Source organism: Melozone crissalis, unplaced genomic scaffold, assembly GCF_028551555.1.
Source record: "Melozone crissalis strain CALT ecotype California unplaced genomic scaffold, PUWL_Pcris_2 ptg000579l_1, whole genome shotgun sequence".
NCBI lineage: Eukaryota > Metazoa > Chordata > Aves > Passeriformes > Passerellidae > Melozone > Melozone crissalis.
The window spans coordinates 26,763-45,282 of record NW_026536266.1 but is presented as its reverse complement, the minus strand read 5'-3'; the positions used below and the strand labels follow the sequence as shown (position 1 = coordinate 45,282).

The following is an 18,520-nucleotide window of genomic DNA, read 5'->3' as shown; positions in this document are numbered from 1 at the left end:
ATTCCCCATTTTCTATCAAGGAAATTCTCATTTCCCACCACGGAAATTCCCATTTCCAACGAGGAAAGTTCCCCATTTCCCAGCAGGAAAATCCCCATTCCCACCAGGGAAAATTCCCACCTGGAAATTCCCATTTCTTATCAGGAAAATTCCCATTTCCCACCTGGAAAATTCTCCGTTTCCTACCAGGAAATCCACATTTCTAACCAGGAAAATTCCTCATTTCCCACCATGGAAATTCCCATTTCTCACCAGGAAAATTCCCCATTTTCTACCAAGGAAATTCTCATTTCCCACCACGGAAATTCCCATTTCCCACCACGGAAATTTCCCATTTCCAAAGAGGAAAGTTCCCCATTTCCTACCAGGAAAATTCCCATTTCCCACCAGGGAAAATTCCCACCTGGAAATTCCCATTTCTCATCAGGAAAATCCCCATTTCCCACCAGGGAAAATTCCCCATTTCTCACCTGGAAAATTCGCCATTTCCCAGCAGGAAAATTCCCATTTAAACCAGGAAAATTCCCCATTTCCTACCAGGGAAATCCACATTCCAACCAGGAAAATTCCTCATTTCCCACCACGGAAATTCCCATTCCCAGCAAGAAGATTCCCATTTTAAACCAGGAAAATTCCCCATTTTCCACCTGGAAAATTCCCAATTTCCTACCAGGGAAATTCCCCATTTCTCACTTGAAACATTTCCCACCTGGAAAATTCCCATTTCTCAGCAGGAAAATTCCCCGTTTCCTACCAGGGAAATCCACATTTCCAACCAAGAAAATTCCTCATTTCCCACCATGGAAATTCCCATTTCCCACCAGGGAAATTTCCAACCAGGGAAATTCCCATTTCCCACCAGGGACATTCCCCATTTCCAACCAGAAAATTCCCCGTTTTCCACCAGGGATATCCACATTTCCAACCAGGAAAATTCCTCATTTCCCACCAGGAAAACTCCCTGTTTCCTACCAGAAAATTCCCCATTTCCCACCAGAAAATTCCCCATTTTCCACCAGGGAAATCCACATTTCCAACCAGGAAAATTCCCCATTTCCCACCTGAGGAATTCCCCGTTTCCCACCTTCCTGCTGCTGCTGCAACCCCGAATCCTCCCAGGGAATTTGGGGAATTTGGGGAATTTGGGGGATTTGGGGGATTTGGGGAATTTGGGGGATTTGGGGAATTTGTGGGATTTGGGCTCCTGCTGCCCCTCGGGATGAGGATCCAGGCTGGAACTTCTCCCAGCACCAGCAGGATCCAAACTGGGCCCAACTGGTGCGGAGGGAATTTGGGCAGGATTTGGGGCAGGATTTGGTGGATTTTGGGCAGGATTTGGTGGATTTTGGGCAGGATTTGGTGGATTTTGGGCAGGATTTGGTGCAGGATTTTGGGCAGGATTTGGTGCAGGATTTTGGGCAGGATTTGGTGGATTTTGGGGCAGGATTTGATGGATTTTGGGCAGGATTTGGTGGATTTTGGGGCAGGATTTGATGGATTTTGGGCAGGATTTGGTGCAGGATTTTGGTGCAGGATTTGGGGCAGGATTTGGTGGATTTTGGGCAGGATTTGGTGCAGGATTTTGAGCAGGATTTGGTGATTTTGGGCAGGATTTGGTGCAGGATTTGGGGCAGGATTGGTGGATTTTGGTGCAGGATTTTGGCAGGATTTGGTGCAGGATTTTGGGCAGGATTTTGGGCAGGATTTGGTGGATTTTGGGCAGGATTTGATGTGGATTTTGGGCAGGATTTTGGTGGATTTTGGGCAGGATTTTGGTGCAGGATTTTGGGCAGGATTTGGTGGATTTTGGGCAGGATTTGGTGGATTTTGGGCAGAATTTGGTGCAGGATTTGGTGGATTTGGGCAGGATTTGGTGCAGGATTTTGGGGCAGGATTTGATGGATTTTGGGCAGGATTTGGTGCAGAATTTGGTGCAGGATTTGGGGCAGGATTTGGTGGATTTTGGTGCAGGATTTTGGGCAGGATTTGGTGGATTTTGGGCAGGATTTGGTGGATTTTGGGGCAGGATTTGATGGATTTTGGGCAGGATTTGGTGCAGAATTTGGTGCAGGATTTGGGGCAGGATTTGGTGGATTTTGGGGCAGGATTTGGTGGATTTTAGGCAGGATTTTGGCAGGATTTGGTTGAGGATTTTGGGCAGGATTTGGCGGATTTTGGGGCAGGATTTTGGTGCAGAATTTGGGGCAGGATTTTGGGGCAGGATTTGGCGGATTTTGGGGCAGGATTTTGGGGCAGGATTTGGTTGAGGATTTTGGGGCAGGATTTTGGGGCAGGATTTGGTGCAATTTCGTGTCCCTGCAATGAAACGCGAAGCCTTGATCTCCTGCTCCAGTGGCAATTGCCACCTCCAGGCCGGGCTGGGGAAGGCTGGCACTGCCACTGCCACCTCTCCGTGCCACCCACAGCGCACATCTGCCAAAAACGGGCTCCCGGCAGCCCCAAAACCGCAGGATTTCACACGGTTTGGCAAAGGAGCGAGTTTGGCTGTCCCAGAGCCCGCCGGCATTGTCCCACGGGGTGGCGCAGCCAGGGAGGGGACAGGAGGGGACACTGCAGGTGACGCCGACCCGAGGGGCGAAGCAGAGAATTCCAGCACGGCTCCGGCGGGAGAGAACCCCTCCCAAAAAAGGCTGAATTCAACATCACGCAAACAAACAACCCGATCTCATCCTCCCTCGCCCAAACCTCCAGGCTGCACAAATCCAGGGGCTCCTGCAGTTCCCACTCTGCACATGAAGTCTCCAAAGGGCCCCGGGGGCTGGGGCAGAGCCCCAAATTCCAGCAGGGAGAATTCCTCTATCTTTGGTCTGCCTAGAAGAGAGACACCAGGGAGGCCCCAGCTCTCCCCAAACCCACCGGGGCTCCCTCCCTGCCCAGGAGCACAAAAGCTCTCAAGGATTTGCAGTCTGGAGCTCATTCTTTAATAGAACGGAGGAAAAAAAAGAAAGAAAAAAAAATAATAACCTTGGAAAAAAAAAAAAAAAATCAAAACAAAAACCAAAAAAAAAAAAACCCCAAAAAAACCCAAAAAACCAACAACAACAAAAAAAAAAAACCCCAACCAGCGCAGGTGCTGTCCAAAAAACCCCATAAACAACCTGATGCCACATGCCAGGAAGTACCTTTGTCCGAGAGGAGCCTGTCCCGAGCTGGGCTTTGTCTCTGTTTTGGGGGTTCTCCTCGGGGCGGATGGAGGCGGGGATGAAGGCGGGGGTGCGGAGGAGGCGGAGGCGGAGGCGGCCCCGGCCCGGCTGTGCCGCAGTCCCGGCCGGGCCGGGCCGCGCTAGGCGCGGGGGCCGCCCGGGGGCTCGGGCTCGGCCTCCGAGGAGCTGCTCTCCGAGTCCATGTCGGCGCTGTCCTGCTGCTGCTGCCGCTCCTGCAGCCGCGCCCGCAGCGCCTGCAGCCGCCCCAGCAGCGCCTGGTAATCGAAGTGGCCGCGCTTCTCCCCGAACGGGTCCTGGGAGCGAGGGGGAAACGGACGGGAGTGAGGGGGGAACGGGAAAACAGACCGGAGTGAGGGGGAACGGGAAAACAGACCGGAGTGAGGGGGGAAACGGACGGGAGTGAGGGGGGAACGGGGAAAACAGACCGGAGTGAGGGGGAATGGGGAAAACAGACCGGAGTGAGGGGAAACGGGCGGGAGTGAGGGGGGAACGGGGAAAACAGACCGGAGTGAGGGGGAACGGGGAAAACAGACCGGAGTGAGGGGGAAACGGGGAAAAACAAACCGGAGTGAGGGGGAACGGACGGGAGTGAGGGGGAACGGGAAAGCAGACCGGAGTGAGGGGGGAACGGGGAAAACAGACCGGAGTGAGGGGGGAACGGGGAAAACAGACCGGAGTGAGGGGGGAAACGGGCGGGAGTGAGGGGGGAACGGGGAAAGCAGACCGGAGTGAGGGGGAAACGGGCGGGAGTGAGGGGGGAACGGGGGAAGCAGACCGGAGTGAGGGGGAACGGGGAAAACAGACCGGAGTGAGGGGGAAACGGAGAAAAACAGACCGGAGTGAGGGGGGAACGGGGAAAGCAGACCGGAGTGAGGGGGAAACGGGCGGGAGTGAGGGGGGAACGGGGGAAGCAGACCGGAGTGAGGGGGAATGGGGAAAACAGACCGGAGTGAGGGGGAAACGGAGAAAAACAGACCGGAGTGAGGGGGAAATGGAGAAAAACAGACCGGAGTGAGGGGGGAACGGGGAAAAACAAACCGGAGTGAGGGGGAAACGGGCGGGAGTGACGGGGGGAACGGGGGAAAACAGACGGGAGTGAGGGGGAAACGGGGAAAGCAGACCGGAGTGAGGGGGAATGGGGAAACAGACCGGAGTGAGGGGAAACGGGCGGGAGTGAGGGGGGAAACGGGGAAAACAGACCGGAGTGAGGGGGGAACGGGGAAAACAGACCGGAGTGAGGGGGAAACGGGGAAAACAGACCGGAGTGAGGGGGAAACGGGGAAAACAGACCGGAGTGAGGGGGAAACGGGGAAAACAGACCGGAGTGAGGGGGGAAACGGGGAAAACAGACCGGAGTGAGGGGGAAACGGGGAAAACAGACCGGAGTGAGGGGGAAACGGGGAAAACAGACCGGAGTGAGGGGGAAACGGGCGGAGTGAGGGGGGAATGGAGAAAAACAGACGGGAGTGAGGGGGGAACGGGGAAAACAAACCGGAGTGAGGGGGGGAACGGACGGGAGTGAGGGGGAACGGGGAAAAACAGACAGGCAAACGGGTCCTGGAGCGGGGAAACGGACGGGAGTGAGGGGGGAATGAGGAAAAACAGACCGGGGTGAGGGGGAATGGGGGAACGGACGGGAGTGAGGGGGGAACGGACGGGAGTGAGGGGGGAATGGGGAAAAACAGACGGGAGTGAGGGGAATGGGGAACGGACGGGAGTGAGGGGGAATGGGGAAAAACAGACGGGAGTGAGGGGGAATGGGGGAACGGACGGGAGTGAGGGGGGAATGGGGAAAAACAGACGGGAGTGAGGGGGAATGGGGGAACGGACGGGAGTGAGGGGGAATGGGGAAAAACAGACGGGAGTGAGGGGGAATGGGGGAACGGACGGGAGTGAGGGGGGAATGGGGAAAAACAGACGGGAGTGAGGGGGAATGGGGGAACGGACGGGAGTGAGGGGGAATGGGGAAAAACCAGACAGGCAAACGGGTCCTGGAGCGGGGAAACGGACGGGAGTGAGGGGGAATGAGGAAAAACAGACGGGAGTGAGGGGGAATGGGGGAACGGACGGGAGTGAGGGGGAATGGGGAAAAACCAGACAGGCAAACGGGTCCTGGGAGCGGGGGGAAACAGACGGGAGTGAGGGGCGGAATGGGAAAAACAGACCGGGGTGAGGGGGGAAACCAGACAGGAGTGAGGGGGGAATGGGGAAACAGAGAGGGGTGAGGGGGAAAAGCAGAGAGGAGTAAGGGGGGAATGGGAAAAACAGACGGGAATGGGGGGGGGAAAGGACGGGAGTGAGGGGGAACGGATGGGAGTGAGGGGGGAACGGGGAAAACCAGAGAGGAGTGAGGGGTGGGGGGCTCTGGGAGAAGGGACGGGGAGAATTCCACAGGGAAATCCCAGCATGGCGGGAGAGGGTCCTGAAACCCCACTGGGAAGGATCCTGGAACTCCCCCTGGACAGGATGCTTGAATTCCCCCTGGAGAGGATCCTGGAATTCCCTCTGGTGAACATCCCCAAAACTCCACTGGGAAGGATCCTGGAACTCCCCCTGGAAAGGGTGCTTGAAATTCTCCTGGAGAGGATCTCGGAATTCCCCAGGACAGGATCATTAAATTCCCCCTGGACACGATCCTGAGGTTCCCTCTGTCTTCTCAGATTCCCCCTAGAGAGGATCCTGAAACTCTCCCTGGAGAACACCCCACCCTTGAATTCCCCCTGGATAAGATCTTTGAATTCCTGCAGGACGGGATCCTGGAACTCCCCTGGAGAGGATCCTGAAATTCCCCGGGACAGGATCTTGGAATTCCTGCAGGACAGGATCCTGGAACTCCCCCAGGAGAACGTGGATCCCGTCCCTGAATTCCCCCGGCGCTGCACATCTGTCCGGGCTCAGCCCCAGGCCCAGCTGTGCCCAGCTGTGTCCCTGTCCCCAGCTGTGCCCCAGCTGTGCCCAGCTGTGTCCCTGTCCCCAGCTGTGCCCCAGCTGTGCCCCAGCCGTGTGTCCCCCTCACCTGCATGGTCTGGCCCTGCAGGTGCAGCCTCTCCTTGCAGACGCCCTCGTAGAAGTCCAGGTACTCCATGAAGGATTTCTCCATGACGCCCCTGGGGACACAGGGGACACGGGGGACACGGTCACCATGGCCCCAGGGGACACAGGGGACACAGGGGACACGGTCACCACGGCCCCAGGGGACACAGGGGACACAGGGACACGGTCACCATGGCCCCAGGGGACACAGGGGACACAGGGACACAGGGACACAGGGGACACGGTCACCATGGCCCCAGGGGACACAGGGGACACAGGGACACGGTCACCATGGCCCGAGGGGACACAGGGGACACAGGGGACACAGGGGACACAGGGACACGGTCACCATGGCCCGAGGGGACACAGGGGACACAGGGGACACAGGGGACACAGGGACACGGTCACCATGGCCCGAGGGGACACAGGGGACACACGGGACACAGGGGACACAGGGGACACGGTCACCATGGCCCCAGGGGACACAGGGGACACAGGGGACACAGGGGACACAGGGGACACGGTCACCATGGCCCCAGGGGACACAGGGACACAGGGACACGGTCACCATGGCCCAACGGGACACAGGGGACACAGGGACACAGGGGACACAGGGGACACGGTCACCATGGCCCGAGGGGACACAGGGGACACAGGGACACAGGGGACACAGGGGACACGGTCACCATGGCCCGAGGGGACACAGGGGACACAGGGGACACAGGGACACGGTCACCATGGCCCGAGGGGACACAGGGGACACAGGGACACGGTCACCATGGCCCAACGGGACACAGGGGACACAGGGACACAGGGGACACAGGGGACACGGTCACCATGGCCCAAGGGGACACAGGGGACACAGGGGACACAGGGGACACGGTCACCACGGCCCCAGGGGACACAGGGGACACAGGGGACACAGGGGACACAGGGGACACGGTCACCATGGCCCGAGGGGACACAGGGGACACAGGGGACACAGGGGACACGGTCACCACGGCCCCAGGGGACACAGGGGACACAGGGACACAGGGGACACAGGGGACACAGGGGACACGGTCACCATGGCCCCAGGGGACACAGGGACACAGGGACACGGTCACCATGGCCCGAGGGGACACAGGGGACACAGGGACACAGGGGACACACGGGACACAGGGGACACGGGGGACACGGTCACCATGGCCCGAGGGGACACAGGGGACACAGGGACACAGGGACACGGTCACCATGGCCCGAGGGGACACAGGGGACACAGGGGACACAGGGACACAGGGGACACAGGGGACACGGTCACCACGGCCCAAGGGGACACAGGGGACACAGGGACACAGGGACACGGTCACCATGGCCCGAGGGGACACAGGGACACAGGGGACACAGGGACACAGGGGACACGGTCACCATGGCCCCAGGGGACACAGGGGACACAGGGACACAGGGGACACGGTCACCACGGCCCCAGGGGACACAGGGGACACAGGGGACACAGGGACACAGGGGACACGGTCACCACGGCCCCTGGGGACACAGGGGACACAGGGGACACGGTCACCATGGCCCGAGGGGACACAGGGGACACAGGGGACACAGGGACACAGGGGACACAGGGGACACGGTCACCACGGCCCAAGGGGACACAGGGGACACAGGGGACACAGGGGACACAGGGACACAGGGGACACAGGGGACACAGGGGACACGGTCACCACGGCCCAAGGGGACACAGGGACACAGGGGACACAGGGGACACGGTCACCACGGCCCAAGGGGACACAGGGGACACAGGGGACACAGGGGACACGGTCACCATGGCCCAAGGGGACACAGGGGACACAGGGACACGGTCACCATGGCCCGAGGGGACACAGGGGACACAGGGACACAGGGGACACAGGGACACGGTCACCATGGCCCCAGGGGACACAGGGACACAGGGACACGGTCACCATGGCCCGAGGGGACACAGGGGACACAGGGGACACAGGGAACACGGTCACCATGGCCCGAGGGGACACAGGGGACACAGGGACACAGGGACACAGGGGACACAGGGGACACAGGGGACACAGGGGACACAGGGAACACGGTCACCACGGCCCGAGGGGACACAGGGGTGGCAGCCCCGTCCTGCTGGCACGGCCTGGGCAGGGGACAGAGCCCAGGGAGGGGACAGAGGGGACAGAGCCAGGGCAGGGCACAGAGCCAGGGGACCCGGCCGCAGCCGCTGCGCTCCCCTCCCTCCTCCCAGACACTTTCTGGGGATGTTTCCCCCAGAGCTCGTCCCGCGCATTCCCACATTTCCGCTCCCGGGAATTCGGGAACGACGGCTGGGAACGGATCCTGATGTCCCCTGGTCCCCCTGGAGCTGTCCCCAATGTCCCCGTGTCCGTCCGTACCGCAGGGGCTCGGGGCAGGGGCCCTTTCCCCTCATGTCCCCATGTCCCCATGTCTGTCCCCATGTCTGTCCCCGTGTCCCCAATGTCCCCGGGTCCGTCCGTACCGCAGGGGCTCGGGGCAGGGGCCCTTTCCCCTCATGTCCCCATGTCCCCATGTCTGTCCCCATGTCTGTCCCCGTGTCCCCAATGTCCCCGGGTCCGTCCGTACCGCAGGGGCTCGGGGCAGGGGCACTTCCCCTCCAGCATGTCGCACACGGCCACGCGGATGGTCTCGTGCCGGATGCACTCGTTGTAGTTCTTGCTGTCCCCGGGGTGCCGCTCCTGGGGACACACAGGGGCAGGGCAGGGCAGGGCCCAGTTCCAGACTGGGCTCCCCGTTAATTCCAGGCTGAGATCCCGATTAATTCCAGGCTGGAATCCCAGTTAATTCCAGGCTGAGATCCCGATTAATTCCAGGCTGGAATCCCAGTTAATTCCAGGCTACAATCCCAGTTAATTCCAGGCTGGAATCCCAGTTAATTCCAGGCTACAATCCCCGTTAATTCCAGGCTAAGATCCCGATTAATTCCAGGCTGAGATCCCAGTTAATTCCAGGCTACAATCCCAGTTAATTCCAGGCTGAGATCCCAGTTAATTCCAGGCTGAGATCCCAATTAATTCCAGGCTGAGATCCCAATTAATTCCAGGCTGGAATCCCAGTTAATTCCAGGCTACAATCCCAGTTAATTCCAGGCTGGAATCCCTGTTAATTCCAGGCTGAGATCCCGATTAATTCTAGGCTACAATCCCAGTTAATTCCAGGCTACAATCCCAGTTAATTCCAGGCTGGAATCCCAGTTAATTCCAGGCTGAGATCCCGATTAATTCCAGGCTGGAATCCCAGTTAATTCCAGGCTACAATCCCAGTTAATTCCAGGCTGAGATCCCAATTAATTCCAGGCTGGAATCCCAGTTAATTCCAGGCTACAATCCCAGTTAATTCCAGGCTGGAATCCCCGTTAATTCCAGGCTACAATCCCTGTTAATTCCAGGCTGAGATCCCGATTAATTCCAGGCTGAGATCCCAGTTAATTCCAGGCTGAGATCCCGATTAATTCCAGGCTGAGATCCCAGTTAATTCCAGGCTGAGATCCCGATTAATTCCAGGCTACGATCCCAGTTAATTCCAGGCTACAATCCCAGTTAATTCCAGGCTGAGATCCCAGTTAATTCCAGGCTGAGATCCCGATTAATTCCAGGTTGGAATCCCAGTTAATTCCAGGCTACAATCCCAGTTAATTCCAGGCTGGAATCCCTGTTAATTCCAGGCTGAGATCCCGATTAATTCCAGGCTGGAATCCCAGTTAATTCCAGGCTGGAATCCCAGTTAATTCCAGGCTGGAATCCCCTTTAATTCCAGGCTGAGATCCCGATTAATTCCAGGCTACAATCCCAGTTAATTCCAGGCTACAATCCCCGTTAATTCCAGGCTGAGATCCCAATTAATTCCAGGCTACAATCCCCGTTAATTCCAGGCTGAGATCCCAATTAATTCCAGGCTACAATCCCCGTTAATTCCAGGCTGGGATCCCAGCCAGCCCCTGCCTGCAATCCCAGTTCCAGGCTGGGTTCCCAGTCAGTCCCAGCCCGTATCCCAGTCAGTCCCAGGCTGCAATCCCAGTTCCAGGCTGCAATCCCAGTCAGTCCCAGGCTGCAATCCCAGTCCCAGGCTGCAATCCCAGTTCCAGGCTGGGTTCCCAGTCAGTCCCAGCCCGTATCCCAGTCAGTCCCAGGCTGCAATCCCAGTTCCAGGCTGCAATCCCAGTTCCAGGCTCCAATCCCAGTTCCAGGCTGCAATCCCAGTCCCAGGCTGCAATCCCAGTTCCAGGCTGCAATCTCAGTCCCAGGCTGCAATCCCAGTTCCAGGCTGCAATCCCAGTCAGTCCCAGCCCGTATCCCAGTCAGTCCCAGGCTCCAATCCCAGTTCCAGGCTGCAATCCCAGTCCCAGGCTGCAATCCCAGTTCCAGGCTGCAATCCCAGTCCCAGGCTGCAATCCCAGTCCCAGGCTGCAATCCCAGTCAGTCCCAGGCTGCAATCCCAGTCAGTTCCAGGCTGCAATCCCAGTCAGTCCCAGGCTGCAATCCCAATTCCAGGCTCCAATCCCAGTTCCAGGCTCCAATCCCAGTCCCAGGCTCCAATCCCAGTCAGTCCCAGGCTGCAATCCCAGTCCCAGGCTGCAATCCCAGTTCCAGGCTGCAATCCCAGTCAGTCCCAGGCTGCAATCCCAGTCAGTTCCAGGCTGCAATCCCAGTTCCAGGCTGCAATCCCAGTCCCAGGCTGCAATCCCGGTTCCAGGCTGCAATCCCAGTCAGTTCCAGGCTGCAATCCCAGTCCCAGGCTCCAATCCCAGTCCCAGGCTCCAATCCCAGTTCCAGGCTCCAATCCCAGTTCCAGGCTGCAATCCCAGTCAGTCCCAGGCTGCAATCCCAGTTCCAGGCTGCAATCCCAGTCAGTCCCAGGCTCCAATCCCAGTTCCAGGCTGCAATCCCAGTCAGTCCCAGGCTGCAATCCCAGTCCCAGGCTCCAATCCCAGTCCCAGGCTGCAATCCCAGTCCCAGGCTGCAATCCCAGTCAGTCCCAGGCTCCAATCCCAGTTCCAGGCTGCAATCCCAGTCAGTCCCAGGCTGCAATCCCAGTTCCAGGCTGCAATCCCAGTTCCAGGCTGCAATCCCAGTCCCAGGCTGCAATCCCAGTCAGTCCCAGGCTGCAATCCCAGTCAGTCCCAGGCTGCAATCCCAGTTCCAGGCTGCAATCCCAGTCCCAGGCTGCAATCCCAGTCAGTCCCAGGCTGCAATCCCAGTTCCAGGCTGCAATCCCAGCCAGTCCCAGGCTGCAATCCCAGTCCCAGGCTGCAATCCCAGTCAGTCCCAGGCTATAATCCCAGTCCCAGTCCCAATCCCAGCCAGTCCCAGTCGCAGTGCCAGCCCCAGCCCAGCCTGACCTGCTCGAAGCCGGGCTCGTTGTGGTACGGGTTCTCGGTCATCAGCGACTGGATGGAGATCAGCACCGACGAGATGCTCTGGGCCGGGCTCCAGGCCGGGCCCGTCCACGTGCTGGGCCAATTAACTGAGTCACTAATTAACCCAGAGCACCGTCCCCGCCTCTGACAGAGCCCAGAGACCCGGGGAGCACGGCTGGGCCTGAGCCTGGACCCAGGCTTGTCCAGCACGGCCCAAACTGTGCTGTCCTTGTGTCCGTGCTCAGCTGAGAGCAGAGCCCGAGCTCAGCCTCGCCCCAGGACACCGAGGCACCCCTTTAATCCCAGCTCACCCCAGGATGCTGAGGCAGACCCTAAACCCCGCTTACCCCAGGGCACTGAGGCACCCCTTTAATCCCAGCTCACCCCAGGATGCTGAGGCAGACCCTAAGCCCAGCTTACCCCAGGGCACTGAGGCACCCCGTTAAGCCCGGCTTACCCCAGGATGCTGAGGCAGACCCTAAACCCTGCTTATCCCAGGACACCGAGGCACCCCTTTAATCCCAGCTCACCCCAGGATGCTGAGGCAGACCCTAAGCCCAGCTTACCCCAGGGCACTGAGGCACCCCGTTAAGCCCGGCTTACCCCAGGATGCTGAGGCAGACCCTAAGCCCAGCTTACCCCAGGGCACTGAGGCACCCCGTTAAGCCCGGCTTACCCCAGGATGCTGAGGCAGACCTTGCCGTTGCGGTAGAAGTTGGGGTTGAACCTGACGGTGTTGTTGCCCGTGGTCATGAGCTTGACGCGGGGCGGGTGGATGGGGTAGTCGGGCGGGCAGCGGAACAGGAACAGGAAGAAGCCGCCCTCGTACGGGGTGTCGAAGGGGCCCGTGATCAGCGCGTGGATCTGCGGGGACAGCCCACACCTGCGGCGTCCCCGAACCCTGCAGGGCTCCCGAACCCTGCAGCGTTCCCCACACCTGCAGCATCCCCGAACCCTGCAGGGCTCCCGAACCCTCCAGCATTCCTGAACCCTGCAGCATCCCCCACACCTGCGGCGTTCCCGAACCCTGCAGGGCTCCAGCATTCCCAAACCCTGCAGCATCCCCCACACCTGCGGCGTTCCCGAACCCTGCAGGGCTCCAGCATTCCCAAACCCTGCAGCTCCCCACACCTGCGGCGTCCCCGAACCCTGCAGGGCTCCCAAACCCTGCAGCATCCCCAAACCCTGCAGCATCCCCAAACCCTGCAGCATCCCCAAACCCTCCAGCATTCCCAAACCCTGCAGCATTGCCCACACCTGCGGCATTCCCGGATCCTGCAGCGCTCCCAAACCCTGCACGGCTCCAGCATCCCCAAACCCTGCAGCTCCCCAGGTCTGTGGCGTTCCCAAACCCTGCAGCATTCCCCAGCCCTGCGGCATTCCCGGATCCTGCAGCATTCCCAAACTCTCCAGCATTCCCAGACCCTGTGGCTCCCCACACCTGCAGCGTTCCCGAATCCTGCAGCGCTCCCAGACCCTCCACACCTCCAGCATTCCCAAACCCTTTGGAGTTCCCAAACCCTTTGGAGTTCCCAAACCCTTTGGAGTTCCCAAACCCTTCAGAATTCCCAAACCCTTCAGAGTTCCCAAACCCTTCAGAGTTCCCAAACCCTTTGGAGTTCCCAAACCCTTCAGAGTTCCCAAACCCTTTGGAGTTCCCAAACCCTTCGGAGTTCCCAAACCCTTTGGAGTTCCCAAACCCTTTGGAGTTCCCAAACCCTTCGGAGTTCCCAAACCCTTTGGATTTCCCAAACCCTGCAGCTTTCTCAGAACCCTCCATGGCTCCAGCATTCCCGAATCCTGCAGCGCTCCCAGACCCTCCACACCTCCAGCATTCCCAAACCCTTCGGAGTTCCCAAACCCTGCAGCTTTCTCAGAACCCTCCATGGCTCCAGCATTCCCAAACCCTCCGGCGTTCCCAAACCCTCCAACACTCCCAAACTCTGCATCATTCCCAAACCATCCAGCGTTTCCAAACCCTCTGGTGCTCCCAGACCTTCCATGGCTCCAGAGTTCCCAGACCCTCCAGCATTCCCAAAACCTCCGGCATTCCCAAACCCTCCAACATTCCCAAACCCTCCAGCACTCCCGAACCCTCCAGCGTTCCAAAACACTCCGGCGTCCCCAAACCCTTTGGAGTTCCCAGACTCTCCGTGGCTCCAGCATTCCCAAACCCTCCGGCATTCCCAGACCTTCCAGCGGTCCCAAACTCTCCCACATTCCCAAAGCTTCCACGGCTCCGGCATTCCCAAACCCTCCGGCATTCCCAGACCTTCCAGCGGTCCCAAACTCTCCCACATTCCCAAAGCTTCCACGGCTCCGGCATTCCCAAACCCTCCGGCATTCCCAAACCCCTGGATCCCATCCCGGGGGTCCGGACCCTCCCCAGGCTGCCCAGGGCGATTCCAGCCGGGGTTTGGGGTTTGGGGTTGGGGTCTGGGGGCCCCGAGGGCTCCTCACCTTGGTCATGTCGTGGGGGTCGGGCACCACGAACATCCCCGGGGGCGGCTCCTTGTAGATGGACATGATATCCCTGGGAAGGGAAACGGGAATGAGCCGGGAATGAGCCGGGAACGAGCCGGGAACGGGCCGGGATGGGGCTGGATCGGGAGTTAAACCGGGAGTTAAACCGGGAGTTAAACCGGGACTGCGGAGCTTTGGTCCCGGCTCTGGGTGAGATCCTCGAGCCGAGCCCCAAAGGCGGCCCAGGCATGGAATCCTCGGGAATCCCGGCTGGAATCCTCGGGAATCCCGGCTGGAATCCTCAGGAATCCTGGCTGGAATTCTCAGGAATCCCGGCTGGAATCCTCAGGAATCCCGGCTGGAATCCTCGGGAATCCCGGCTGGAATCCTCAGGAATCCTGGCTGGAATCCTCGGGAATCCCGGCTGGAATCCTCGGGAATCCTGGCTGGAATCCTCGGGAATCCCGGCTGGAATTCTCGGGAATCCTGGCTGGAATCCTCGGGAATCCCGGCTGGAATTCTCAGGAATCCTGGCTGGAATCCTCGGGAATCCCGGCTGGAATCCTCAGGAATCCTGGCTGGAATTCTCAGGAATCCCGGCTGGAATCCTCGGGAATCCCGGCTGGAATCCCCTCTGGAATCCTTGAGAATCCCCCTGGAATCCCTCCAGGAACTCCCCCCCTTGGAATTTCCCCACCTCCAGCAGCAGGAACTCCAATAAAAATGAAAAATCCAACGGAATTCCGGCCGTGAATTCCGCCGGGAGCTCGTCCCGGGTTCCCTCAGGTGAGGCAGGAGGGTTCACCTGTCCCTGCCCGGCCCTTCCCGGGATATTCCCGGGATATTCCCAGGAATCCTTCCCTTCTCCCCAGGCTGGGGATTCCAGGGGGATCCAGGCTGGGAATTCCCTGGGACAGAGCAAAGCGTCCCTGCCCAAGGACCCTCCCAGCCCAAACCTGTCCCGGAGAGCTCCGGGACACCGGGAAGGGCCGGGACCAGTCCCTGTGTTTATCCCGGGACACTGGGAAGGGCCGGGACCCGTCCCCGTGTCTGTCCCGGGACACCGGGAAGGGCCGGGACCCGTCCCCGTGTCTGTCCCGGGACACCGAGAAGGGCCGGGACCTGTCCCTGTGTTTATCCCGGGACACCGGGAAGGGCCGGGACCTGTCCCTGTGTTTATCCCGGGACACCGGGAAGGGCCGGGACCTGTCCCCGTGTCTGTCCCGGGACACCGGGAAGGGCCGGGACCCGTCCCCGTGTCTGTCCCGGGACACCGGGAAGGACCAGGACCTGTCCCCGTGTTTATCCCGGGGCACCGGGAAGGGCCGGGACCTGTCCCCGTGTTTATCCCGGGACACCGGGAAGGGCCGGGACCTGTCCCCGTGTCTGTCCCGGGGCACCGGGAAGGGCCGGGACCCGTCCCCGTGTCTGTCCCGGGGCACCGGGAAGGGCCGGGACCCGTCCCCGTGTCTGTCCCGGGACACCGGGAAGGGCCGGGACCCGTCCCCGTGTCTGTCCCGGGGCACCGGCAGGGCGCGGCGCTGTCCCCATGCCCGGTGCCCGGTACCCGGTGCGGCGCAGGGCCCGTTACCGGCCGCGGGGCCGAGCCGAACGCCCGCGCCCGGGCCCCGCGCTGCCGCTGCCGGTGCCGGTGCCGCTGCCGGTGCCGGTGCCGCTCCGCTCACCGTTTGATCCGCAGCAGGCAGGCCGGGCTGGGCCGCTCGCTGTCCCAGTCGCCGCTGACCGTGGGGTCCCAGAAGGCGGAGTGCGTGAGGAGCGCGGCCCCCGCGGCCGCCGCCGCCATCGGGGCGCCGCCGCTACCGGGGGCCACGCCGGTGCCGGGCGCCGCGGCCGCGCCGAAGCCCGCGGCCGCCCAGAGCTCGGCGGGGATGAACACGCCGGGGGTGCCCGCGGAGCCGGCGGCGCTCGGGGAGGCGCCGCCGCCGCCGCCCGCCGCCAGCACCGCGGCCGGGGCCGGGGCCGCGTCCTCGGCCGCCGGGCTCTCCGCCATTGCGGCCTCGGCCCGCGCCGCTTCCGGGACTCCGCACCACCGAGGCGCGCGGCCAGAGCGGCCCCGCGCCGCCCACGCTCCCCGCCCCCGGCACCACCGAGCGGCGGCGGGAGCGGCTCCTCCGCAGCGGGGACGGGCGGGGAGACGCGGACACAGCGCCCCCTGGCGGGCGGGAGGGCCGGCGGGCGGGAGAGAGGGGGAAACGGGGAATCGGGGTTTGGGGCAATTTGGGGAATTTGGGAATTCGGGGAATTTATCGTTTTGGGGGAACGGCGAGGTTATGAGAGCACAAAGGGTGGGAAGATCCTCCGGGATCGGCATTGGCCGGGGAACGGGCACGGCCCCGGGGCTGCCGGAGCTCCAGGAGCGGTTGGACAAGGCTCAGAGTTACAGCAGGGTGGGAATGGGGAGGGTCCGGCAGGGCCGGGAGCTGGACCCGATCATCCCGCTGGATCCGTTCCCATTTGGGATCATCCCGCTGGATCCTTTTCCATTTGGGATCACCCCGCTGGATCCGTTCCCATTTGGGATCACCCCGCTGGATCCTTTTCCATTTGGGATCACCCCGCTGGATCCGCTCCCATTTGGGATCATCCCGCTGGATCCGCTCCCATTTGGGATCACCCCGCTGGATCCTTTTCCATTTGGGATCATCCCGCCGGATCCGTTCCCATTTGGGATCACCCCGCTGGATCCTTTTCCATTTGGGATCACCCCGCTGGATCCTTTTCCATTTGGGATCATCCCGCTGGATCTGCTCCCATTTGGGATCATCCCGCTGGATCCGTTCCCATTTGGGATCACCCCGCTGGATCTGTTCCCATTTGGGATCACCCCGCTGGATCCGTTCCCATTTGGGATCACCCCGCTGGATCTGTTTCCATTTGGGATCACTCCGCTGGATCCGCTCCCATTTGGGATCATCCCGCTGGATCCGCTCCCATTTGGGATCACCCCGCTGGATCCGCTCCCATTTGGGATATTCCCTGGGACGGGACGATCCCGCTGGATCCTTTCTTCTCGCTGGTTCCAGGATCCAAGTGTCACCTCCCCTCCGGCTGTGCCTGGGCAGCTGTGCCAGGGCTGCATCCCATCCTGGGGACACCGGGAATTCTGTATCCCGGGAATTGTGTATCCCATTCCCAGGAATTGTCTATCCCGGGAATTGTGCATCGCAGGAATTGTGTATCCCGGGAATTGTCTATCCCGGGAATTCTGTATCCCAGGAATTGTGTACCCCAGGAATTCTGTATCCCAGGAATTGTGTATTCCGGGAATTGTGCATCACAGGAATTGTGTATCCCGGGAATTGTGTATCCCCGGAATTGTGCATCACAGGAATTGTGTATCCCATTCCCGGGAATTGTGTATCCCGGGAATTGTGTTTCCCGGGAATTGTGCATCCCGGGAGTTGTGTTTCCTGTTCCCGGGAATTGTGTATCCCCAGAATTGTCTATCCCGGGAATTGTGCATCGCAGGAATTGTGTATCCCAGGAATTGTCTATCCCGGGAATTGTGCATCGCAGGAATTGTGTATCCCATTCCCAGGAATTCTGTATCCCGGGAATTGTCTATCCCGGGAATTGTCTATCCCGGGAATTGTGCACCCCGGCAGTTCTGTTTCCCGTTGTTCCCAGAGGATTACTGTAACCCAGCCCAGTAACAGCGTTGTTGTTGTTGCTGTTGTTGTTGTTGTTGTTGTTGTTGTTGCTGTTGTTGTTGTTGCTGTTGCTGTTGTTGTGGCTGTTGTTGCTGTTGTTGTTGCTGTTGTTGTTGTTGCTGTTGTTGTTGCTGTTGTTGTTGTTGTTGTTGCCGTTGCTGTTGCTGTTGTTGCTGTTGCTGCTCTGGAGCCGTTCCCACAGGGCTGTCCCTGTGCGGGGTCACGCACAACCCAACCCAGGGCATTGTCCCATTGTCCCTCTCCCAGAGCCCCCCGTGTCCACAGCCAAACCTTCCCCCAGACCTCGGGGACTTCTGAGCCGAGCTCTCCTCAAGCCCTTCAGGAATTCCATCATCCATCCCCGTGTCCCACCCCCAGGAATGTCCCCAGGAACGTCCCCACACAGAGCCACCATCCCCCGTGTCCCATCCCCAGGAATGTCCCCACACAGAGCCACCATCCCCCGTGTCCCATTCCCAGGAATGTCCCCAGGAACGTCCCCACACAGAGCCACCATTCCCCGTGTCCCATTCCCAGGAATGTCCCCAGGAATGTCCCCACACAGAGCCACCATTCCCCCTGTCCCATCCCCAGGAATGTCCCCACACAGAGCCACCATTCCCCGTGTCCCATCCCCAGGAACGTCCCCACACAGAGCCACCATTCCCCGTGTCCCATCCCCAGGAATGTCCCCAGGAATGTCCCCACACAGAGCCACCATTCCCCGTGTCCCACCCCCAGGAATGTCCCCACACAGAGCCACCATT

At 60.2% G+C, this 18,520-nt stretch overlaps 1 protein-coding gene across 1 annotated transcript; it reads right to left on the bottom strand.

Annotated features, from left to right (window-relative positions):
- Positions 1-3,283: 3,283 nt before the first annotated feature.
- UBE2Z (ubiquitin conjugating enzyme E2 Z) lies at positions 3,284-16,093 on the bottom strand. Its single transcript, XM_054295281.1, has 7 exons — positions 15,768-16,093; positions 14,080-14,152; positions 12,296-12,483; positions 11,602-11,713; positions 8,829-8,941; positions 6,202-6,292; positions 3,284-3,478 (listed from the first exon to the last, which is right to left on the bottom strand). Exons 1-7 carry the CDS (start codon positions 16,091-16,093, stop codon positions 3,305-3,307), a joined length of 1,077 nt encoding a protein of 358 aa, XP_054151256.1. The 3' UTR covers positions 3,284-3,304.
- Positions 16,094-18,520: the final 2,427 nt, after the last annotated feature.

Excerpts from the sequence above, each read along its gene's own strand:
- UBE2Z (XM_054295281.1), bottom strand. The coding sequence starts at position 16,093 with ATGGCGGAGAGCCCGGCGGCCGAGGACGCGGCCCCGGCCCCGGCCGCG. Across the intron at positions 8,942-11,601 it reads ACGAGCCCGGCTTCGAGCAG|GAGCGGCACCCCGGGGACAG; the intron begins GTCAGGCTGGGC and ends GTGTGTCCCCAG. Across the intron at positions 6,293-8,828 it reads CCCTGCCCCGAGCCCCTGCG|GGGCGTCATGGAGAAATCCT; the intron begins GTACGGACGGAC and ends CTGTGTCCCCAG.